The sequence below is a fragment of the Microcebus murinus genome, chromosome 4 (assembly GCF_040939455.1).
Source record: "Microcebus murinus isolate Inina chromosome 4, M.murinus_Inina_mat1.0, whole genome shotgun sequence".
Classification (NCBI taxonomy): Eukaryota; Metazoa; Chordata; class Mammalia; order Primates; family Cheirogaleidae; genus Microcebus; species Microcebus murinus.
This window is the reverse complement of record NC_134107.1, coordinates 30,607,278-30,632,231: the sequence shown is the minus strand read 5'-3', so window position 1 is coordinate 30,632,231 and position 24,954 is coordinate 30,607,278. Positions and strand designations below refer to the sequence as shown.

Genomic DNA, 24,954 nt, shown 5'->3' with positions numbered 1-24,954 from the left:
GCCAAGCCCATGTCCATTTTATAAACAAGGCTCAGAGGAGTGGAGCAACTTGCCCAAGGTCAGATAATCAGTAAGTGGTCCATACAGGATCCCAATTCCAGGCTGCTCCACTGCACACTCTGGGATGGCATGCTAAGAAGGCGCTGGGCTCAGGGAAAGGGCTCCCTGGGATCCCAGAAAGTTAAATAAGATCATCTGTAAAGCCCTTTTGCACCTACTCCAACACCTGACAATCCCGGTGGCACTGCATTTGTTTACAGACTGCAAGGGCTCCGTGGTCTAGCCCCCACACCCCTCATAGCACTGGTAACATAGGAGCAGCTAAAAAAAAATGCTTAAAAAATGCAATGGATGTGCCACTTAAGAACATGGAGAGTCAGAGAAAATGACTTGCCAACACCACGCAGAGTTGGGGAACGTGCCCAGCGACCTAGAGCCCTCCTGGCTGCCGTGTCCCCTCGTGGTCTGTCTGCCCCTCCGCCTCCCTCAATCGCTCAGCGCTCAGGCCGGCGACCCTGGACCGCTCCCCAGAGAGGGCCTCCTGCTCCCCCCAGAGGACAGTGGCGGTACTGTCGCCTGAGAAGGCGTGCAGGGCAGGGGGTGCTCCAGGGAGCAGGGGCCTCCCCCAGAGAGATGCGCCCCCACCGCCCGCTCGCCCACCTAGGACATTCATGCCGTCCTTGAACTCCAGGCCCTTCTTGATAACCGTGGTCGTCTCCTCGGAGGCCTCGGTCATGGTCTCATTCAACAGAGAGACCACTGCGCTGGTTGCATTGGACTCCTCGTCTGACGAAGGTGCCACCAGAACTTTCTTCGTCACCGTTTGAATCTAATGGAGCAAGGGTGGGAAAAACATAAAGTTGAAGTTCCATCTAAAAGGTAAAAAAAAAAAAAAAAAAAAAAAAAACCAAAAAACGCCTTTCCATTCATATATGTTAAAGTTCCCAATATATTGACAATAATTAATAAATGCCAAAACGGGGTTATGAAAATTGGGGAATATTCTATATGTTGAGGTTTAACAAAGTGATGTTTTATTACACACAGGCAGTGGTTTACAATTGTGCTAGTGACAGATAAATACAGTCTATACAATTAATTTGTAAATGTATTATAAGAAGTGTGGTCCAATAATGGGGACACACGCTTAAAATTGGGGGACGGGTGTCTTTTACTTTCAGCCTCATGATTGTAGTTCAGGGATGACATCAAACGTCTAACTTGGGTGCTCTTCGCAATTGTGAGACCCAGTTAGATGGTTCCCCAGCCCCTTGTGATGGGCCCCGGGTCTGCTCAGAAATAGGAAGGAGAGAGCGTTGGCAGGGGTCAGATGAGCCATGCACGATCCTCCTGTTTCCCTCCCTGCCTGGCTCCTGTTGGACAGTCATCACAGGCTGCCGTCACAGGGGTCTGGGGTCCTTCTTGAGCCAGGCTGCGCTGGGGATCTCCATCCGGGCACCAAGTGTGCCAGCTGCCAGCAGCCGCCATGGCAGGAGCATTTGCTCATATTTCGGATCCAAATGAAAGGTGGAAAGACACACGCTCCTTCCGGGCAGTGATGCCAAGCCTTGCTCGATGTTCCCCAGGCATTTTTGTGCAGATGGCTCGCAAGGAACCTCTCACACTATTCCTCGACGTTCGTGGCAGCGGTCCTATTTTTAAAGGTGCCAGGCACCCTACATGCAGAGTGCTATAAAAACCCACATTTGAGCTCAAAAAAACACCACCTCCAAAGGCATTAAAATAAAACTCAACGCAGAATCCTAGAATGTCAGTGCTGGCACATAGTAGGTAGCAGATGGCTGAACCCTGAATAGACACGGAAGAGGATGCACGGGGAAGTCAAGTGACTTGTCGGACGTCATAGAGTTATTGGCAAAATTGGGACTTCAACTCAGATGACCTGACCTCCATTGAATTCCTTCCACTGCCTGTGCTGTATGTGAAACTATATGGACCCAATTTCACTGCAGCTGGGCCAACAAGTAAGCAATGGTGAACTGACCAGCTCTCTGTAATGGGGCAGAAGGAGGTCAGCATTCTCTGAAGTGGGGCAGGGTGCTCTCTGTTCCAGCCAGCCATGTGCAAGTGTGCAGGGAGAGAGGAAGCCCAGGGCTGGCTGCATGAGGGGAGAACAGGCAGCTCACTGGCCCCTTCATCTGGGCAACACTGGTGTTAAGAGAGAATGTAGGAGCGATCAGAAGGAAAGTGTCTGTGAACAATGGAGTCACGTTTCCGGGAAAGAAAAGGGAACCAAGTCAACCGACTGTCGACCTATGCTATAGAATGCTATAGAAGCCAAAGCTCGGGTTAAAAAGAGTAATGCTCATGGACCTAAAATAATGGTGGCAGCAGGATCAGGCAGGAGGCCAGGTGCCACAGGTTTTTGTATCTCAGATCTCATGTCAATAGTAACCAGAACTGCGAAAAAGACTTGAACACTGTAACACGGGCCTGGTTCTCTGCCCGAGTTCTGTATTCACAGAACCTGTTTGGGTTGGACAGCTCCATCTGGGTGCTGTCTTATTCCATTTTGTGCTGCTGCAACAGAGTACCTGAGACTGGGTAATTTATGATGAACAGAAATTAATTTTTTTGCAGTTCTGGAGGCTGGGAAGTCCAAGATGAAGGCACTGGCATCTGGTGAGGATCTTCTTGCTGCATCAACACATGGGCAGAAGACCGAAGGGCAAAGCGAGAGCGAAAGGTGCCAAACTTGCCCTTTTATAGCAGCATAAATCCCACCCATGAGATGCCATGGCCTATTCACCTCTTAAAGGTTCCACTTTTTAATACTGTTAAAATGGCAACTATATTTCAGAATGAATATTTGGAGGTGACCAACATTAAAACCTCAGCAGGTGCCAACTCCAGTCTACCTGTGCACAAGCCACCATCATCATGTCTCACCTTAAACCCTGCAAAAGCCACCTAACTGACCTATCCACTTTTCTTCTCGTTTATGTACAATCTATAGGTAAGCAGCTACCTAAGGCTCTATCTATATCCATAGCTGTGAGATTGTTTCAAAAATAGAAAAACAGTCATCTTTCTGCCTAAAACTCTCTTCGTTTAGAAACCCAAATCTGACCCTGGCCACCAGGTCCTGTCTGGGCTGGGTTTCACTTTCCTCCACTGGCTGCACCCCCACACTGGCCTCGGGCCGCCTCCTTTCCTCCGAACACTGTAAGTACTTTTGAGCCTCTGCACATCTGTGCCTCTGCCAAGAAGCCTCTGCCCCCAGGTCTTCTCGGCTTAGCTCGTTCTGCTCCCCTGTCGTCTCAGCTCTGACATCTCCCCTAGTTACCACCCAGTCCCTCACCCTGCCTTTCTCACTGTCTGGGTCCCTTGTGTGTTTCCCGATGTTTGCGGCGGGCTAGCTCCCTCCCCTCGAAGGTAAGCTCGCCCCATGGGGCAGGGGTCTTGCCTGTCCCATCCCCTGTACCATCCTCGTGCAATGCAGGGAGTCGGGCAGCTGTTCGTGCACGCAAGTACTGGCTCAGTGAACATACACAGATCACTGCATTTTCTGGAAGAAAAGAACACGTGCGGTCTTTATCACTGGGCTTGATTTAATGCTGTCAGGCCACACTTCGCAGCCGGTTACTCTCTTGGAAATCTCAGAGCCGGTTCAGTGTCAGCCCTAAACAGCAAGCAGGAGAACTCCCTGCTCTCAAGGACACAGGGGCTCTGCCTTGGGCACCGCAGGTCCTGCCACCTTGCGGGAGGCAGCCTCTGCTCTGGGGACAGCTCTCTTTCCCCTTTACATCTTTATTTCTAACTCTGGTCAGGAAGCCTCCTCCGCCTGAGAGAGTAATTTCAAATCGCTTCCAGCTATACCTAGGGACACAGACGACACCTCTCGGGCACCCTTTCTGTCTGGGAATGCCACATCCTTTTATACGGGCCTCCTCTCCTCAAGTCCTCTTCAAGGCTCTCTCTGTCAGGCTTAAGGGCTCTGCACCCTCCCTCACCCTGAGCTAAAGGGTTCTACACTATTATTCTTCAGGTTGTCTAACCCCAAAAGACCTTGACCCCGAGCTTATTGGAGACTAAGGCTCAGCCCTCAGAGGAATTTTGGCAGTGGAAGGGGTGAGGTCGGGGCCAGGGTGGGGCAGGGAGTGGCTCAGGTCCCCATTCCAGTGTCACAGACAGTGGCCCCTGCCGTGGGCAGCTCTATGCAAAGATTGCCCACAGACGAGAGAGGTCACTGAGAGGGAGCATGGCTGACCCCACAAAAGCTCACTCCAATACCAGAGCAACAGCTCTGGGAGCCTGCCTGCTTCTTGGTCTTGCCTTGTGGACTGAGATTAAAGGTATCTCGTTTTCACACACAGCACGGCCATAACCAGGCACAGACCCCAAATCTGCCTTTCTCGGGCCCTCCCATGCTCGCCCCAGCCCATCTCCCACCAGCTCAGCTTCCAGCAGCTATAGTTCCGCAGCACTCTTTCCACAATGTCAAGAATAGACTTGGCACCCAACTGTGTCTATCTCTCCAAAGCAAGTAAATTCTCTTCCTAAGCAGGCTGGCTGTGGGGTGAACACCTTATACAGAGGCAGCCCAGCTAGCTCCCCCTTCTATAACCTGTTTCCACTCATTCCCCATCCAACTTCCCCTGCCTAGAATAGTTTCCTTCAATATAGGATCATGCTACAGGTGCCACCAAAATGGTATTTAGAATCAGAGAACATATCCCAACTCAGCAATCTGGGCTCAGCAGTGGTTGACAAGTGCATTTGGGGGCAGCTGGGAATGTAGACTTTTCTTCTGTTTCTCAAGTTCATTCTTCTGTGATTCCCTGGAAATGCATGAAGGAGGCTCCTTGGTTCTAGCTTAGTTCCTACCTGGGCTAGTAGGAACTACGGTGTGTTTCTAACCTAAGCTGGCATTGAGGCTAGAAAACAGGCTAGTGACTGAGTACAGGCAGCTAACTCGGTGGGTCCACTCCACAGAATCACCTGTTTTTAAAAATCACAGGTTTAAAAAAGTACATATGCATGTATGCAGTTGGTAGGAATATATATTGCTATAAACTTTTGTTGTGTCATTTTGCAACATCCAGCAAATGCAAAATATAAAACTTTTTGTCAGACATTTTCATTTCTAGAAATTTACCCTTTAGAAATACTACGCAGTCATTGAAAAAAAAGAGAGAGAGATGACTCTAAAACACTGTTAAATGAAAATACAAGTGCAACATGGTATGTAATTTCCTTGGGCTGAATTCTTTTAAATATTATGCACACATGCATATGTGGCAAAGAAAATGTATGAGAGGAAACAAAATTCTCAAAATGAATAGCTCAAGAGAAGGGGAGTGGGAGCTTCTGATTTTTACTTTATGTGCTTTTATACTGTTTAAATTTTTCACAATCTACATATATTACTTCCACAATTTCAAAAAATACCCAAGCCCCAGATCCATCTAGAAGATTCTGATTCTGTAGGGTATTCACATTTTTTAAAAGTGCCACATGTGATTTTGCTATACTGCCAAGTTTGAGAACCGCTGGGTACTCTAGCAGGTTTGTGGGCAGAGCTGATGAAAATGTGCCCGTGGACAGCTCAGAGGCAGGAACAAAAAGGAAAGGAAGACATAAGAAAAAAGGGAGTGGGTGGGAAGATCCCAGAGCAAGAAGATATTAAGTGAGCTGAACAAAAAAGGGAAGGTTTAAAAAAGCAAAAACCACGCGACTCCAATCCCCAAATCCTGCCCCAGACCAACTCATACAACCTGTGGGCCTAGACAAAGGCAATTAAATATTAAGAAAATTGCTACCTAGAGTTGGTTTGTTGAAAGAGTCTCTAACTTAATACCTTGATAACTTAGAACAGGGCTCCTCAAACTTTTTAAACAGGGGGCCAGTTCACTGTCCCTCAGACCGTTGGAGAGTGTGGTGCACATTCCACACATGCGCACTGTGGGCCCGGGACGAGTCGGCTGCTAAGCAGGACAGGCAGCGGCAGCAGAAACACCCAGTGGGCCAGATAAATGTCCTCGGTGGGCCACATGTGGCCCACAGTCCGTAGTTTGAGGATCCCTGACTTAGAAGATTGGGGAAGAGGGAACATGAGAATGTTGGGTTACCTGTTGAAAACAGGCTTGGACAAGGTTTTCAGGGAAGAGATTTCGAATAAGGTCCAGGAAGGCGTCCAGGCTGGACACTTCATCGTTCTTCGTCCCGGGCCCCAGCTGCTTCTTGAGTTTGGGATTCCCTGGGTGGATAGCCAAGACCAGGATGACCCCCAGCACAGCCGCGATGATGGTCGTGGACATGTAATACACCATGGCTCTCGTGCCCAGGCGGCCACTGGCCTTAGCATCCAGGCCTGACAACCCTGTTGAAAGAAATCCAGTTGGATTAATTCTATTATGTTTGTATTAATGGCCCATCTCTACGGATCTGTAGCCCATGCCTTCATATTACACAAATGCATTAATGTTTAATTAAACCTCCTACTGTGGTCTCTCCTATTGTCCATCGGGGATTGGTTCCAGAACCCCTCGAGTCCCTTATATAAAATGGCATATTTGCATATAACTTATGCACATCCTCGCATATACTTTAAGTCATCTCTAGATTATTTATAATACCTAATACAATGTAAATAGTTGTTATGCTGTATTTTTCAATTTACATTATTTTTACTGTTGTATTGTTTTTTACTAGGTTGGTTTCTTTTTTTACCCCCCAAACATGTTCCATCTTCAGTTGGTTGAATCTGCAGATATGTGACCCTCAGATATGGAGGGACGACAGTACTGAGTATTTTTGGTCGGTTTCACAGTTTGTAATTCCATTTTCAAAGGACATCTTCAAGACTCTAGAGAACTGGGGAGAGCTGGAGATTACCCCGTTCAGAGTTTACAAACGGTCTGTGACAACTGTTTTTGTCAGTCTGCAATAGCAAGTTAAAATACAGTTGAAGATATTCCATTTTTAATTCTGAGACTGTGTCCTGTTTGCTTTTTTGGTTCCTAGGTGTCCTTTCTTTTAGGAAGTGATGGTGCTGGTATATGCTAGTTTTTTTTTTTCTTGTTTATTATCTTTTTAAAAATGTCCTCACTTGGGAAAATAAAAAGCTGGTAGCTCTATGTCATGCTCCAAATGTCTTTTGAATACATTGTGAGAAATTGAAATCGATAATCTAAGAGTAAGGAGTGAGCACAGCCCTCTCGTCTCTCCGAGCTGAAGCGTGAGGAAGACACACAGTTCCCAGCCTCGCGTGGGGATTAGAGACCACCCCGTAAAGCACCCTGCCTGCGGTGGGCACCTCCTCTCTACTGAGGAAGTGAGAAGAAATTCCATGCAAGTCACAAAAACTCCGGCCTCCATTGGGTTTTTTTCCCAGTGGTTTCTTCAATTTGTCCACTTCCTGGTTTCAGTTCCTGCTTTTAGTAGAAGGAGACATTGAACCGCTTTCTGGAGACCCGTCAATTTTTGCCATGGGAGAGGAGGTTACTGATGCGACCCAGCCTACATATGACCTACTTTTCTTTTCAGCCAGAAGTCTAATTCTAGCCATCGGGAGCTAGTTTCCTCACCAGGTTGGCCAACGTGCAATCTGTTAAACAGGCTTGGAGAACATTCTTTCTGGTTTGGAAAGGAGCATTCAGGGCAAAGCACAGCTTCACTCAATCTAGGGCTGAATGATAAGATTCTGCTTAACCCCTGAGTGCCTGATCCTGAGTCCCAGCATTTCAGGTCACTGGGGTCACTGGTCAACCCGCTGAGGCTTTGTGACAACCCGGCGAAGCATCTGACTCTCTTGGGGTTGCTGGAGCTTCACTTTCTTCACAAAGTGGTCAGTCCAGAGGGGCAGCTTCTCAAGGTCATCTCTCTGGTTGGCACCCAAATATGGACCAAAGCCCAGCTTCCCACCCTTCACTCAGACCTTACTCTCTAAATGACACCAATCGAGATGCCCTGTTTGAGCAATATTATTTGGTAAGCAGGGAATTACCAAGATAAGCCCATAGTGGGGGATAAAAATTTTTTCAAATAAAATAATGAATTCTTTTAGCCAAAAATTTGAGCATGATGCCACATACTAAAGGGAGCTTTGTTTTGAGTAACTCAGAGGGCTTTCATATGTACCATTTCATTTATTTTTAATGCCAACCTTTCTCTATGCCCAATTACACAGTAAAGATAGTTTCTTTTTCTATGTTTTACCTTTTTCTGTTTCTAAAAAGAAGTGTAATTGAGAAAATTGAGAAAAGTGTGCATTAAAAATGAAAATCACTAGAGATATCAACACTTGTATCAGGAAGCTGTGTTTCCTGTTTCCTTTTTGTCTTTGGTTGTCAGAGAGAGAAACCAATGGATGATAAGCATTTTTTTCTTTGGTGTTGATTATCCCCATTTTAGAGACAGGAACATCAAGGCTCAGAAGTGAAATGACATAGATGATCACATTCACTCAACTGACTTGAGATTCTGCAGTCAATCCAAAAGCAGGAGTATTCCCCACGTTAGCCAGGCACCAGGAACGTGGTCTTACCTGTGATTAAGCTGGAGATGATCAGAGGGAGAATGAGCATTTTTAGCATCCTCATGAGTATGTCTCCCGGGAAGGAGATTAACATGACCACATCAGGGTGGAGGGGAGTTGCCAGGCGAAGAAGCCCTCCACACACCGCTCCCAGAATGACACCTAAAAAGGATGGGGAAAGTTCCGAATTGGTATTGTGCCCTAGTGAAATGAATAGCTCTAAGGACTGATTTCAGTGACACTGACCTTTCTCATCCTTCCGCATTATTAGATGATGAATAACATGTAACGAGAACAACATTAGATAAGTGATGCTGATTTTGATGACTAGCAAGAGAACATTCCGTACCTCCAACTATTCTAAAAGGCAGCGCCAGGATGGCCAAGGAGCACCCTCTCAAGGCCCTAGCCACTGGACTCCAACTTCTTGGAGGATATTGCCCGCCTGGAGCGAGAAGTGTCAGTAGAAATAACCCACAGCGCCAGAAGTTGCTTCTCCACCCGGCCCAGGCCTGCCCATGTGCCATGGGGTTTAATGCATGTCTTCTCATTTTAACTGGAGGCCAGATAAAAGGATTGACCATATGAGTGTGAGTTCCATTTTTTTCTCTTCCTATTTACTTTCTTTGGCTTCATCCTCAAGGTTTGTTCTTGACTACTGTGTCCTTATATATATATAGTCTTTAAATGGCTGATCTTATAGGAACTCAAGGAGAAGCTCTAAAACTACGTAATTTGGGAGGAAACGGGTTTAGGCAGAGATCCTGGCAGGAACCCTTCACTTTACAGACTCCAAGGCCCCACAGGAAAACTTCAGGTCTCTGCAAACAGGCGGCTGACATAACCGGCCCTTGGGGAAACCACACAAGTCTGGCCACAGCGCCACTGGCCGTAGGGAGGGAGAGAGTTCCTAGGGACATGGGTTATGGTGTTAATTTCTGGAGTTGTGGAAAGAGTAAAGCCTGAGTTTTCTTTCTTCCACAGGTGAAAATCGTACTGTTCAGCTTCCTCAAATCCTGTGATGAATGAGATCTGCTTACACGGAATAAACCCTCGAAAAACCCCAGCATGCCTGTGGTTTCTTATTAGGTGACCTGAGCCGTGGCGGCTGCTGGTCCTACCCTGGGCCTCCGGCGTCGTGACGACTGGCTCAGAGGACAGGCCGGGGAATGGAGAGCGTGCAGGCGGGTGGGGAGGAGGAGTTGCTCATCACTCCTCTGTGTAGCCCAAGTGAGAGCTGGAGAGCAAGAGAGGGATTGAGAAAGGAAATGGTGTGGTTGTCATTACAAGAAACTGCGACTTGCCCTGTTTTCAATACACCCTGGCGGAAAACCTGAGACTGCGATTGCATCAACAGCCCAAGAGCAGCCAGAGCCTGGGTGAGGCCAGAAGGAGGGGAGGAAGCTGTGCAGGTTGGAGCTGGACCAGACCAAGGCACCGGCACAAGCCTCTTCCACAATGACCTCGTTAGCCAACGTGCCCAGCAAATCCAGCTAATCCAGCGACACATCCGGAGAAGGTCTGGCCCCAGGAGCCGTGTTAGTGGGGTTTTCTGCAACTCGTGTGTCTTACCTTGATGCAGGTAGTTCCCTAAATGCGGTCCACTGACTACCTGCTTTGGAATCACCTATAAGGTTTGCTAAGATGCAGATTCCAAGGCCTCCCTTCAGACGGCCCAAAGCAAAGTCTCCGTGAGCATGGCCTGGGAATCTGCATGCTAACACACTTACAGGAAACTTACTTCTAAGCATAAAATTTGAGGACCACCAGAACCCAAAGGAGGAGAACAAACAGCTAGAGCAGGTGATGGGGGGAGATTCTGTCACAGAGGCAGCGATGACCAGGCAACCGGGGCCTTAGGCAGAGCGTGTGGCATCCAGTGGGGTGGAAGGGCTGGCAGCTAGGACCAGCTCCCCCAGCGCCAGGAGAGGGATGGGAGCTGGGGGGCGTCAGGCACCTACCAAACACCGTCAGCGTGAGCAGGAGGTTCTTCCCCAGCTTGTCGCACAAGCGCAGGCCCAGATTCCGGTGCTTGGGCTCCTCCGAGGTGAGGTGGCTGTCGTGCATTCGTACTTCCACCTGCTTGGGCATAGTGTTGGCACTGAAACAGAAGTGAAGCCAGAGATTAGAGACCCTGGGCGCCTCCCCTGTGCAGCTTCAGGGACTCGGGTAGAAGGAGCCTCCCTAGGCACAGCTGGAATCTGGACCCATTAGCAGGAAAATAAAAACAAGAGTGACTCGGGGCACCCGGATTTCTAGTTCACCTATAAGCAGGATGCCAGGACACAGTGACAGGTGCGTTCATCCCCAGTACCTTGGACCCTCGCATTAAAGACGAGGAAGCCCACCTGCAGCAGTAGGGTCTTCCCCAGAGTTGCCCCCACGGTACCCCTGGGAGGGAACTGTCCTTGTCCTATGTCACAGAGCCTTCACTTAAGCCTTGTCCAGGGTTGCAAAAGCTAAAAGAAATGGGGAGTCAAATCCAGATATTTCTGGCTCCAAAACCTGAGCCCTTTTGTTCTTGTAACAACAGCAAAAAGGTGACTTCTTCAGGAGAGTCACGCCTGAGTTATATCAAAATTAAAATGCCTCCAAGCTCAAGCCTTCCCCATCCTGTGACAAATAAAGGTCGCAAAAGCTGGTAATCTGAGTTTTGCCTCTCTTTTGGAAAAGATGGTTCATCTAGTCAAAAAAAAATCAGTCTATTGTGGTTTTCAAAAGGTCACTTGCATTACTAGGATTCTGCCAAACTGCCCAAGAGCCAATATCACTCAGAGTCAAAGAAGTATGGCTGTAAGAAGCATTTTGATCACCTTCATCTGTGGGTGCACCCCAGCCCTTTTCTGGATGAACCCCAGATGAACCTAAGCCATCCTGGGCATCTGCCAAGTGGAGCCTTTGCCAGGGTAGTGGGTACACTGCCCCTTTCCCAGCTTTTTCCTTTTCCAGGCCAATAAAATTCCAAATTAAAGCTTGGAAATTGCCAATGTTTTATTTTGACATCTTTTTTGTAGCTGCTATTTACAATTGTCATCATTTGATAGAAGAAAAAAGCCTGTGGCACCTAGAAAGGGAGTCTACCATCTCTGAATGTATGCCAGCACCTTCCAAATCACGAGGGTGTTGCCCTTATCCAGACATCCTCACCACAGACGGGAGAAGCCTGTGTTTGGAACTAACACCAATTTGCAGGCCTGTGGTTTGGAATCCTGGTTGTAATGGGAATAGTGTGGGGTTCAGAATCAAAGAGCCCTGGCTTCAACTCCTGACTCCATCACTTGCTAGCTGTGTGGTGCATAGAAAATAGAGCCAGCTACGACCTCCTAAAAATTAAACAGAAGTATGCCAGCCTGGGACCTGACACAGGTGGTTTCTTTCTCTGAGGAACACAAAGAGGAGACACAGGACACTTGTCAACTTCATGGCAAGGGGGTCAGTTAGTACAGGGGACAACCCACTTGCACAGCCATTCCAACAAGACCCTAAGAAACTGACTTCCTTTCTCAGAGTTAAGACCTGGACCCAAAGACAGCTACTTGCTTTTTCGTAACAAGCTGATTCATATCCTTACTACCAAATTGTTTTATAATTGGGAATAATGTATGGTCTGGTGAGATACTCAGATGAAAATACTGGTCAAAATATAAGCTTCTTACTCTCCCCTCAGTGGCCTCATTTTCTACTCATCTGGTTAATTTTTGAGGCAACTTTTACTTTCCTGACATTTGTGTGCACAAATGACCACTTAGACCACTGGAAAAAGAAAATAGGGCACGGCTGCCGCCAGCACTCGGACAAGAGCCTTTCTGATCCGTGAGCAATAAGCACCACTTCCTCCCATCACCAAGTGGAACAGACAGAAAGTTCTTTTTTACAGCACAGCAGGGGGAAATGATCAAAATGATCTTTTTAACACGGATAGACCATATTTCTATGTTTGCACTGGGATCTTTTTACATTTTTAAACATTTCTCCAGCCAGTCATCTGAAGCTCTAAACTGGGAAATGGCGAACAAAGAACGGAGGTCGTACGTGTTCGGCAATGGCGGATGTATTCCCTCAGCCAGCCCTTGGCAAAACTCCGCAGTCCCCTCGAGATTGTTAATCTCCTTGCCTTCTGCCGCATTTGAATCCCTTCTGCCGTTGGAATTAGAATCAGGCACATAATGGTATTCAAGGAAGACTAGCAAGTATTTAAAGCAAACATTCTGGCAAGATCCAGATGATGTAATGGAAGCGTCAGGCATCAAAACAGCCGTGTCGAAGTGAAAACACACAAACATTAGGTTAATGTACATACTCCACCCGGCCAGGTGGTTGGAGGCCTGCTGCACACATTTCTTAGTTGTACAAAACTGCTACACGGTTAATGGTTTGTTTTTTAGGCTGTGACAAAATGTCCCCGAAGCCCTGAATCAAAACAGCCACATCAAAGTGGCAGCATCCAAATGTCAGAAACCCACAAGTATTTATTGAGAGAATTTCTGTGACTTGCCCTCCTGGAATTAAACAGATACTCCAGGCTGGTGAGAGATCCTGACATTTGCACGTAGAAAATAATGTTTAAAGTAAATCAGAGACTCCAACTTGCAGCTGGAGACACTGGGAGTTTCCCAAGAACTCTATGTAAAATTCTATGGCAGTCTAACTAACCACTGCATCTCCCAGAACACAGAGAGTGCCTGAAATGGGCACCACTATAGAATAGAACATCATAGAATCTTATGTAATGTAATATAGAGCTGCTTCCTAGCCTGTATACCTTTAGAATAACAGATGCATTTTTTAAATGTGTCCACACACAGCTATACAAATACTGATCATGAATGCATATGGTAACAGTGGCAATGGCAGGGATAACGTGCATTTCTTGAGTATTATCTATGTGTCAGGCACACTGTACTCAATAATGAGTATGGTATTGTTCTTACTCTTAAGGAGCCTTCACGAAAGGAGGAAACAGAAAGCACATTGCACTGTAATTGTCTGCTTTAAGTATGGGCCATGACCAAGCTCTGCACAGGATGCTATGGGAAATTGTAAGAACAATGCTTAAACCCAGGTTTAGGCAAGAGGAAGGGATGTTCGAGAAGGGCTCCCAGAAGGGGCTGATACCAGAGTTGAATCTTAAAGGGTGGATTTGATTGAAATGTCTACATTCTCTACCAGTCTATGAGCCCTGGGAGAACAGGGTGACAATCTTTAACATCTAGTACCAAGTGTTTGACAAAAGTTTGCTAAAAGAAATTAAGAACTGCAAAGGCCTTGCTCCTGGGAACACGGCCCTCATACAGACTGGCTGGCAGCATGCCTCTTAGCAAGCCTCTGGCCATGCTTGCGTCGATTCCACAAATTTCTGCTGGGCACCTGTTAACGGGCCCCATGCTGTTCTAGGTGCTAAAGGTATCAAAATAAACAAAAAGAACAAAGCCTTTGCACTCATGGACTGTACTCTTTTGTGAGAGAACAAAGAAGTGGATAAATATATTTCAAGTGGCGATGAGTGCTAGGAGAAGGAGATGAGGGTGGTGTGCGGGGAGGCACAGTGTGATCTTGTGGCCAGGGTAGGCTTCTGGGAGGAGGGGACATTTGAACAGAAACCTGGAGGAAATGAGGGGTCTCCTTAGATTAATTATGCAATTTGTCTAGAGTTTAGCAAACAAATGCAACATACACAATTCGGAAATCCGTATAGCCACCCAGAGCCTAAATCTCCCACCAGATGCAACCTCTGCTGTCCATGTGTTGGTTTTCACATGGATTCAAATGAATGCCAAATACGCAATGCTGGGATGTTTCACTATCATGAATATGATGGGGTCTCAATGGCTATCCTGGCTTCTAGTAAGAGAAGTGATTACCAAGAAGAAGTGAGTTGGACACAGGTGGAAAACCTGAGGTCTCGGCAGCCTGTGGGTTTGTTTCCAAGGTGATGAGCAGAAAGCGCCAGACCTGGTCCAGTGGATAAACACAAGCAGTCATTTCAAGTGTCACCCACTTATTAATAACTCCCTTCCTACAGCCTGTGGCTGTGCAACCGGAACAAAGCAACAAAGAGTTTGAAAGCCCAGGTGGGGCTTGGGCATAGAAAATCCGTCAAGGCTAATGCTCTGCAACACGGCTGACCACCTGAGTTGATTTCTACCTGAGTGCCTCCTTGCTGAAAGATCTAGCATTGCAATTCCTTAATGTTGGAGGTTTCAGTAAACCGACTAAACTCGATCTTTCAAGTGGCCTCCACTGCCCAACAAAGTAAGGCCATGTGATGGGACAGCTGTTGGGACAATTAAAAACTTTAACAATGAGTCTATAATTTTCCTTCGGCCTCAGCCTCTCCATTGAATTATTTAAACAGCTGTTAATTTTTGCAGTCGCTGCCCAGTTCTTTCTCATGCAAATCCACGTGAGTCCTATTTTAACAGCAAGCTCAGCTTATCGTGCAAATCATCCTCTGGGACTCAAAAGGGAACGTGTAACGGGGCTAATGCTAAGTTTCAGACTATTCTCAGAACCTGCTTTCCATTAGCGTTTGCTTTCCCTCGCTCTGCCAAGAGCCTCTAATAATAGGCTCATTCGATGTGGTGTTGGGTTCAGATTTCCTGCTGCACACTTCAGTGTCACCTCACCTGGCACCAGACTCTTTTTTCTTCCTTCACTGGTTCAACGAAGTGGCAAAAGAACATCCCCCCAGGCAGCCAAGAAGGAACTGGTGTGTTTCTCCAGGAGCAGGTGAAGTCTGAGGGCTTTCCCCATCCGCCCCTCTGCATCTAAGGCTAACCCTCAGCAGCAAAAGCAGCACCTGTTGAGGGGCTGTTCCCCCGGGACACTGGTGCGGGTGGATCAGGGTGCTGGAAATACCGTCGTGTCAGCTCTGAGCACTGAGCACCATGAGGTGGTGATTCCATCGCTGTCCCACACCCCGGATTTCCCCAGCTCCCTAACGAACACCACCCTTGCTGTGAAAGGGCCTGCAACTCTAAGACAGCCTGGCATTTCCAGCAGCCTGCGGGACCGTCCACCCTTGCTGGGTCCTGCAAAACCCGGGTAAACTGTGTCGAAGATGCTTATGGACAGAGACGCCAGTCTCTCTGTGACGGATCCCAGATCCTCACAGATCCTGTGGATGAAACCTGGAGGGCCACAGCCTCCAGAGGCCCCTTCCGTCCCGTCTTCTGTTCACTGTGTCCACTGGCTAGATCACAAAAGCCCTTTCTGGAAGGGTCTTGCCAGTGAGCACTACAGACTTCACAAACTATACATCTGTTCCGTAGCTGCTTCTTGGACATCCAGGGATCTGGCTGAAAAGCATGGTTTACAGATATCGTGTAATGGTGACGGGATGGGACTAGTGTGCAAAATGAGACCAGATGGGAAGTCAAGAGGTCTGCGTCCTAATTCTGGGGCTGCTGCTAACTGGGTGTGTCAGGAATAAGAGGAGGGTAAAATGAATGTAAAGTTACTTGCCTGTGAGCAGCAAACAATAGGGTGAAATGGCAAAAACACACTCTTTAATGTAAGATACCAATAGGGTTTAGATGTCAATTTTCACCTATTTTTATTTTTTAGGTCTCAGTCTCTTAATCTGTAAAATAGGAGGGTTGGATTGGAAATGTGTTAACATTCTAAAATCCTGTGATTCTCTAATTCTCCGGGTGAGGAAAAGGATATTAACAACACTCAGTTCCAGAAATGTGGATTCCATTCTAGGGACCCAGGACTGAATAAGTTTGGAGTTTACTCCCTGAGGCAAGTCATTTCATTGACCATCAAGGGAGGCCAAGTGGCTGCATCACAACCCTCACAGGGAAAAGCAGAGACAAGGGACAAGCCAGCAACAACCAAACCACACCTGTTTGTGTCTTTACCTCTATTTTCACCTTTCTTCTCTCTGCTACACAAGCATGTTTCTCTAGGGCCACTGAAGCTGTGTTGGGGTCAAATTCAGTACACAATGCAGACATGGGCATCTTCCAACCTCCATCCACCCCTACCCGTTCTCGGTCTAGATTTCTGAGATGGGCAGGTCAATGCCTTGGAAACCCAGTCAAACAAGCAAACTGGCATTGGGACCAGCCAGTTGCCAAACACACCACTAGGTCACCAAGAGACCGCCTACATCAGTTACGGTCAACTCCTGTGGAAGTGGAGATGTGGGGCTCACAGAAAAGACGAGAAATTGAGGGAAAAGAATCTCCTTTCCGAATCACTTGGCAGGCCCAGTGGCCCAACCCAGCTAACAACATGTATGGCAAGTTGGGCCTTTGGGTGTCTTCACACAAGGAGCAAAAAGAAGCAGTAGGAGACAAAATTCTGAAGGGATGAATAAAAACTGTATTTGTTTGGCCCAGAAGCAGACGTTAAAACACCAGCTCTGATTAGCAGCTGCCAAAAGGCAGCGTGGTGCAATGCAACTGTATAATTACATGGCCACTGGATTCGTGGTGGAAAATCTCCCTTTTCTAGCTGTGGCTGGGACAAGACATTTACTCTTGTGAACAATACCACCCAACTCGCTGGGTCACTAGGAGAGACAATGAGATAATATTTATGAAAGCACCCACAGAGTATCTGATACGTAATAGATTACTAAATCGTAGTTTCCTTTCTTTGTCTGAAATGCCTCAAATGCTGCAAAATGACCATTAAGGCAGTTTACTTACAGTTGAGCCTTAGTAAATCTCTTTGCCAATAAATCGGTACTTGTGCTTTTCATAAAGGAAAAGTCCCAGAAGGGCCAGAGCGTGTGGGGGCCTGGGAAGCTCCCGCTGCCACGAGCCCTGCCACGGTGAAATGACTCTCAATGTCAGGAATACAACCTGAACTACGAAAACCTCTAGACTTTTGCGAAATCCTCCCCAGGGTGGAGACTTAAGCCAGCTCTGACCTAACAGATTTGCCCATTTCCAGATGGGTTCACCACCCAAAATAGAAATAAGACAAGGAACAGTGAGCCTCCAGGGCCCGGCGAGAGACTAGGGTGGGGTGTTTGATCATCTCTTATTGGGAATGTCTTCTAAAAATAGAGATTATGCCATGGCCCAGCAGCACACCAGCCACCCAGTCCCTGAAGTCATGTTAATTCTTAAGTAATCGCTATCCGCCTCTGGTTCATGGAACAACACGAAGAAAATTTGAAAACTTCAGACAAGTCTAATAAACTGGGGGAGACTCATGCGGTGTGCACTCTGGGTTTTGAGCCACAGGGAACTTGGCCCCCTTTCCAGAGGAATAAGGCAGTTGGCCTTGCAGCAAACTGTCTCCACCGGCTGAAAAGTCCTCTCCGCCCACCCTCCAGCCCAGCCTTCTCAGACCAACTTGTACTTCTCCTTCAAGACGACTCAAGCATGACTTCCCTCGGGAAGCCCTTGGTGACTCCCAGATTTGTTTTTTAGATGCTCCCTCTGCAGGTGACCGTATCCCCTGTGCTCTCCAGGCATTTCTCATGCTTTACATGTCTGCTTTGCCCACTAGAACATAGACTCTTTGAAGGCAAGACTGTGTCTTATTTGACTCTGTCTCCCCCACACCTAGCATCCTCCTAGTAGATACTGAATTATTGTATGTTGAATGAATGAATAAACTAATGAGTAGGCAGAAAATATGTTGTGGTCACAGGTTCTAGGGGGCAGTGGTTTGGGAGTCTAAGAAATCTGAGAAGATGCGAGAAGCAACAGCAGGGAGATGAGAAATGGCTTCACATGGGGATGTCCCTATCCTGCCAGAAGCGAGGAATGTTTGCATTAGAAAAACCGGTAGGCAGGGGGAAGGGGCAGGTTAGCACCACAGCGGGGCTGGCCCTGCTCTGCTGGTAGCTTTGATCCGGGTGCCCTGCCAAGGCATGGTGGCCCCAGTGCTCCCAGCACTCTGGGGGTGAGAGTGGGGGCAGGTATAGAGCCATGAGCCAGGCAGGCTCAGCCAACAGGGCCTTTGGGGGAAACTGATGAGGACTCGGGAAGATAGGACCCAATTGCCAAGCATCAATATCTCTAAATCTGGGCCTTCCAAAATGTGGTCCTTCTGCCAGAGTGTATGAGCATTCATTCCCTTTCCAAGAGTCCATGGGTCCTGACCTTGAGGGCCACTCTAGGTAAACAGATCCCCAGATTTGGCCCTCAGGCCCTGGAGGTTCTTCTTCTGGATCCTGAACCTTCCCAGGCTGAGCCTTCCCAATCAGTCTCCCAGACAGGGGAGTGGCTGGGATGGTGACTAGCAAGTGGCTTAATCAGCGACACCCCAGGCACCTGGCAGAAACGGGCGAGGTACTGTATAGAATAGCTGGGACTTTCTGGGTATTTGAGTCACACCTTATAATTGCTTTTCTTCAGTGTGGTCTGTCTGTGTGTCTTTTCTCTATTTTCTAGACTGAGCAGCCACCCTCACAACACAGCAAAACCTCAAGCAAGAAGGCAAGTCACTCTCGCGGCCATGCAGATGGTGAGATTTCCCACGGCAGGTTCAAAATGCCATACTATGCTTTCGCCAGATGATGCTTAAGGGCTTCCTCAAAGTTTCCCAAGAGGCCTTCAAAGTCACTGGCTTCTGGCTCTCAGAAATCTAAAATTCCTCCTTGAAAGACCTGTCCCTTTGCATCCAAGCAGGAAACCCAGATTTGAGCCAAAAGCCCATGGAAAAAGCAGCCCATTCACTGCCACCCCCAGTATAAAGCAGATTCTCAGTCCCTGTCTAAAAATAGGAATTTCCAGGGGAATACCTTGACATGGGTCCTGACCGGAATCACACCCAGAAGCCACACGAAAGGAGAGGATGCCAGAAGGTTTGACTCAAACTTTGCCAGGTGCACACCATTCATTGCCCGGGGCAGTCCTGGACTCAAGTGCATTTAAAATTCTGGGGCCTCAGCAGGGTTTCTTGAATGCTAGCAGCTTTCTTTCTTATTTCTTTTTAATCCAGATGCTCATTGCATATGTGTGTTCAGTTTGTGAAAATTAATCAAGCTGTTCACATAAGATTTCTGTGGCTTTTTTGTAGGAGCGCCATACTTGAGTAAAAAGTTAAAAAACAGGCAAACTAAATTATGGAGTTAGAAGTAAATATATATAACATATCTATCTTTGGCCCCCAAATAGCTGATTCCCATATTGGTCAATTTGCCATCAAAAGAACAGGTGCTAATTTTGCCCAAAGAACACCTTATGATTTGGGAACATGTGAATATCTCCTGCAAGTGAGACAACAACAGTGGGCTCTTGTGGTAACTGGCCAACATTTCATCAGTTTAACTTATTAACAAATTTGCATAGTTCACAAAGCATTTTTGCATCCATGAACTTCTTTTGTCTTTATGACATCCCTGGAGGGAAGGAATTATTCTATCTTAGAAATGAAGAGACCGAGGCTCCAGAAGATTCTGAAACTTGCCCACATTCACAATGCTTAGAAGGAGCAGAGCTGGGATTTGACCAGGTGGTTCTGCAGCCAAGTTAAACCTGTGCTGTCCGTGATGGGCTCAGGGGCTCAGGGATGTGGCCAGCAAGTCTAGGTGGGGCCTAGACCTCTGGACTTTTCAGAAAGCACCAGGTGACGTTGCTGCAGCCATTCCATGTGCTCATGTCTGGTCAATACTTGAACAGTCGCAGCGACGGGCAGCTCATCACCTCACACTCTAACCATCCCGCCGTGGGACAGCCTTGACTATTAGCATGCCCTTCCTTTATGGGGAGCCTAAATCTGTTTCCCTGTAGCTTTTACCCACTGGTTGTTCTTCTACCCTGTGGAGCCACTTAATAAACATAGTTACCATCAGACCATGTACTGGATGCTTTGCACACACTATCTCCTCGACTCCTCACAACACTCTCCCACCAGGTAGATGCTATTATCATTCTTTATAGAATAGCAAACTGGAGGTCAGAGACGTGACGGCATAGGCCCAATATCAGGCAGCTGGTGAGTGGCTGAGCTGGGATGGGAACCGGCTCTGCCTGAACACGGCTCATGCTCTCAACCCCAACACTTACAGTAAACGGTGCTGAATCCCTTCCTGTCCACTGGCCTTTGCAGCATAGGAAGAAGCCCTCCTCTTTGCTCAGGGTTCTTCTTCTCCAGGTTCTTCACCATCATGGTCAGAACACCCCCTGCTCCTTTCTTACAAACACAGACCTGCACCCAACCCTCCCCGCAAGGCCTGGCCACAGCCCTGCGCCCCTGAGCCCATCGAGGACAGGCTTCCTCGCTCTTGACCTCCACCAAGTCAGCTCTGCATTTCAGAAACTGAAGGGCAGTCGGTGACTTCATACTGGAGAATGAAGTTGCTAGGGAGTACTGGTAAGGTATAGCGACCATTTATTGACTTTTTAGGATGTACCAGTGACAGGCAGAATAATGCTTCCCTCCCCACAAATGTCCATGGCCTAATCCCCGGAAACTGTGAGGACGTCAGGTTACAGGGCCAAGAGGCTTTCAGGTTGCAGGTGCAATCAAGGTTGCTCCTCTGCTGACCTTGGGCCAGGAGATGGGCCTGGATCATCCCGCTGGGCCCAACACAATCACAAGGCCCTTACGAGTTCAAGAGAGTGGCAAGAGAGGGAGAATTAGAGGATGGTAGCGTGAAAACACTCAGGTGTTGCTGGCTTTAAAGGCAGAAGAAGGGGCCATGAGCCAAGGAATGTGGGAAGCTTCTAGAAACTGGCAAAGGCAAGGAAACAGATTCTTCCGTAGGGCCTCTAGAAAGGAATACAGCCCTGCCTATGCTTTGATTTCAGCCCAATGCAACCCATCTCAGATGCACGACCTCCAGAATTATAAGACAATAAATGATTGGCTAAGCCTCTTGTTTTAAGCCTTAATTTGTCACAGCAACAATAGGACACTAATGTAGTGCCAGACCCTACACTGAGTGTGACATCATCTTATTAGACGTTTACAGACAGCCTGAGAGGCAAGGTGGCAGACGCCGAGAGTTCCCCGACACCAGCTCCTGCTCCTTCTAGAAATCTGTTCGGAGGCAGCGTGCTCAGCCAGCTGCTGATTCCTCAGCCCCCACCCCTCGCTGAGAGGTAGGCAGGTGTCTTCTGCACCAGCCTTCCTCGTCTCTTCCTGCTTTGAGGGAGGCCCTAGACAGACACAGACTAAAGCAATATTTTTCTGGCTTTAGCCAATAAGCTGTTTAAAAGGCTCAGCAACAGGTGTCTAAATGGCTTCCATTGCCCAGGGGGGCATTTCAAGGCCTCCCGGAGGACTTGTGTGGTCTCTTGCTCTTCACAGGAGAAGAAGGTATGTTTCTCCCACTGGTGGCTTATAGAGCCAGGTTGGTTCACGGGGCTTTGTGCTCGCATCGGAAGGCGTCCTCTGTCATTGCCCACTCCTGCCCCGCCTTTTTGATAGGCAGATGCAGGGCATGGTGTCTGGGGACTGTATGACTTCTCACGTTAGAACCTGAAGTCTTAATTGACTCTTCGATGCTGTCCCTTTGAATAATCTTTTCCTAAGCCCCCAATGCACATTTCATGCCTCTAGGATCTTACATTGCACATTTCGTCACAATCGTATGGCTTGCTTAATGTGTAAATGCCTTCTCCACTAGACTGTAGACTCTGAAGCAAGGGCCATCTATCTACCCCGGTGCCCAGGACATAATAAGAATTTCTGAGAGTGGAGGTACTACAGGGATCCCAGCCTGCAGGATCCGGGAGGTGACTGGCAGCAGGTGACTTCTCAGCTTGAGCGCTGGGTAAGAGGCTCCTCCTACAGACATGGAACCCTAAACAAAGCACAGGGATGGGATTATGGAACTCCTTAGCCTGCAGTGCACCAGAAGTCCGGCTAACGTCCAGTGACCTTGCCAAAAGCAACTGTGGCTTCTAATGACCACGAGTGGCCATGACTTGACTTTTATGTACTTCCTGGAGTCCTTCCAGCAGCTCCACGTCTCCTCGACAGCCCGGAAGTGGTAACGGTGCGGGACACTGGCTGCTGGATCATCTACACCTCTCGACTCCTCAGCAACCGAGGTAAAAGCTCTCCACCCCCAGTGCCTGGGAAGAAAGGCGAGTTCCTGCTCAACGTGGAAGATGTTAAATCTATTGCTGAGCATGGTTTCTTCCTGAGTCAGTGACTCATCTGGTTGACTTTTAAATCGTGACGTCCAAGCAAGGATCATGTCCTGCCTTGGCTTGAGTCCTAGTGGCACACACCACACCAGGCACCTGCTAGTGTTCGGTACAAACTGGTAGATTGAATTAAGTGCTGGGGCAAAATACAGTAACAGGGGTTGAAGAAGATCTACAGAGAAGTCCAGATGAGATTTCTGGACTCAAATACCTCCTTGGGCGTTGGGTTAGCACAGAAGAGACAGGCTTTTTCGCCTTCTCCCTCCACCCACTCTCTCCCCGTCTGCCCCGAGGCCACATGCAGCACACACTCAGGCCCTTGTTCCTTACTTGAGAAAGATCCAACTCCACACTGCATTACTGAGAAATGGATATTGTGCTTTATGGGGGAAAGGGAAGAGATTGGCACCACAGACCACCCAGGGAGCATGCAATAAAAGTTCGTTTTAAGCAACTTTGTTCTTCTTCTCCACACTCCCCTGAATATCTCTCCTCTGTCTCTTTTACTTCATTCCTCACCCTTAACTCCTCAGTCTGTTGAGCTAAACACAAACCCAAGGGCTTGTCAATCCGCTGCAAGCTATTGTTCCTCAACCACATTCCCTGGGGTGGGCCTCACCTCCCATCCTCACAGTTTATCAAATATTCACTCCCCAAACAGGTCTCTTTCTCGGCTGCTAAAAAAACATGAAACACTTTCCTATGTTGTTATACTAAAAATAATGGAGAGAAGTCACAGAATGTATTCACCCTTTTTAGGTAAGGATTCCTTTACTTTATTGCTAAACTTAATAAATAGTAACTTTAACAATGTTAATGATAAAGAGTTGGAAATTAATTACAAAACCTTTTCATTTCCACTGATAAATTCCAGAAAGCTGTTAATCATCAAACTTTTTCTTAACTAAACATCAATTGCTCTTTGTTTCAACCTTGTTACTGAAAGGTACTCAAGGTGTTTGTCCACTTTCCTGCCTTAGTAAGTAGAATATAAGGAACAGGATAAAACCTGAATAAAATAGGCAAGTAGTTTTTACTTGGAGAGTGTCACAATAATATGCAATTTGGGGGTGTTATTCCACACTAACATTTTCCCCCAACTTCTTCCCTCTCCACACAGTTCTCCCCTTCAATCTATATAAGTGCTTATGAACTTGAGGATAGTACAGGGTTGTTGCTGTTGCTTTTTAAATTTCAATCATTTAACAATGGTGTATTTCCCATCAAAATTCGGATTTCACCTTTCTCTTATGTACTAGAAAATACAACTATCCTGGAACCCGGATTCCTAAATGACAATAATCAGCTAGAACCGAGAAGTGATTATCCTTCAGACAGGCATGGATTTTCCTGTCTGCCACAGTCCCCACCAGTCCTTATTGCCTCCTTAACACCAATGCCAAGTGTCAATTACCATTTACCATCATGCCTGTACTGCTATTTTTTTAAAGGAAGTGTTAAGAGGAAAACAAACTATCTCCTGATGTCAGGTGTGTACCTGGCTGGCTCCTGAGAAGTTAGCAGTCCCTATCCCATTTGGTCCCATTGATGTACAGGTGGGAGCTTTGTCTGTATGCTTAGGTAAAATCCCCAAACAAGAAATGAGTAATTTATTCACCAGGCTACAACATAGGTATGGAATGGCTTAACAGAGTGAATCACATTGTTGTTATAAAAGATGTCACATAATTTACAACTACTAGCAGAGGTTCCCTGGGGACAAGTGTGAAGACAGAAGCAAGCGACCTGTGATCTCACCTTCCTGAGAGCAGGCAGAGGTGGTGCATGAAGAATAACCAATGACAGACCGGCAGATTACAGGGGCTGGAAGAGGGTTTCATCATTTTCTCTGCATTTCTCCTCATTATCAACGGCCCCAAGATTAGAACTCACAGGAGTAATGACTCAGTATGTGCTAAAATGTTGAGACATGATGTCAGCCTTTTCTTTACAAGTCTACACTGGCGTGGGGTGGGGTGTAGGATGTGCACATTTCATGAGTTGTGCTCACGGGCCATAGAGTCTGGCTGGACGGACTTTTTTGGAGCATCTCTTAAGACAGACATTTTGGACAGTGTGAGAAGTCACTGTTAGTCATTTTACAGATGAGGAAGCAAAGTTAAGTAACTTGCTCATTGTCAAATAGCTGGGAAAGAATAGAGCTGGGACCAAGCACGCCCTGGTCTGTCTTCAGCCAAACCCAATCTCGTTTCACTACAATGTGGCAGCTGCAAGAGCCTGGAACTTTAAGATGAGAATAACATTCTCAGATGTTCCTCTAGTTACTGCATCATAGATGTGACCTTCAATTGTCCCAAATAGTGTGTGTGTGTGTGTGTGTTCTCATTGTCCAATTTCACCAACACACCCAACCCCAACCTCATA

The 24,954-nt window shown here is 47.3% G+C and overlaps 1 protein-coding gene across 3 annotated transcripts in view; it reads right to left on the bottom strand.

The window, feature by feature from the left end:
* Positions 1–24,954, bottom strand: part of SLC1A2 (solute carrier family 1 member 2) — a 145,026-nt gene that overhangs the window by 51,140 nt on the left and 68,932 nt on the right. For all 3 annotated transcript variants that reach the window (XM_012755408.3, XM_020286515.2, XM_012755409.2), the window contains exons 2-5: positions 10,462–10,601; positions 8,510–8,662; positions 6,093–6,343; positions 661–829 (exon numbers count right to left, since the gene is read on the bottom strand). In XM_012755408.3, the coding sequence (XP_012610862.1) occupies positions 661–829; positions 6,093–6,343; positions 8,510–8,662; positions 10,462–10,601 (713 nt within the window). The remainder of the gene's footprint in view (positions 1–660; positions 830–6,092; positions 6,344–8,509; positions 8,663–10,461; positions 10,602–24,954) is intronic.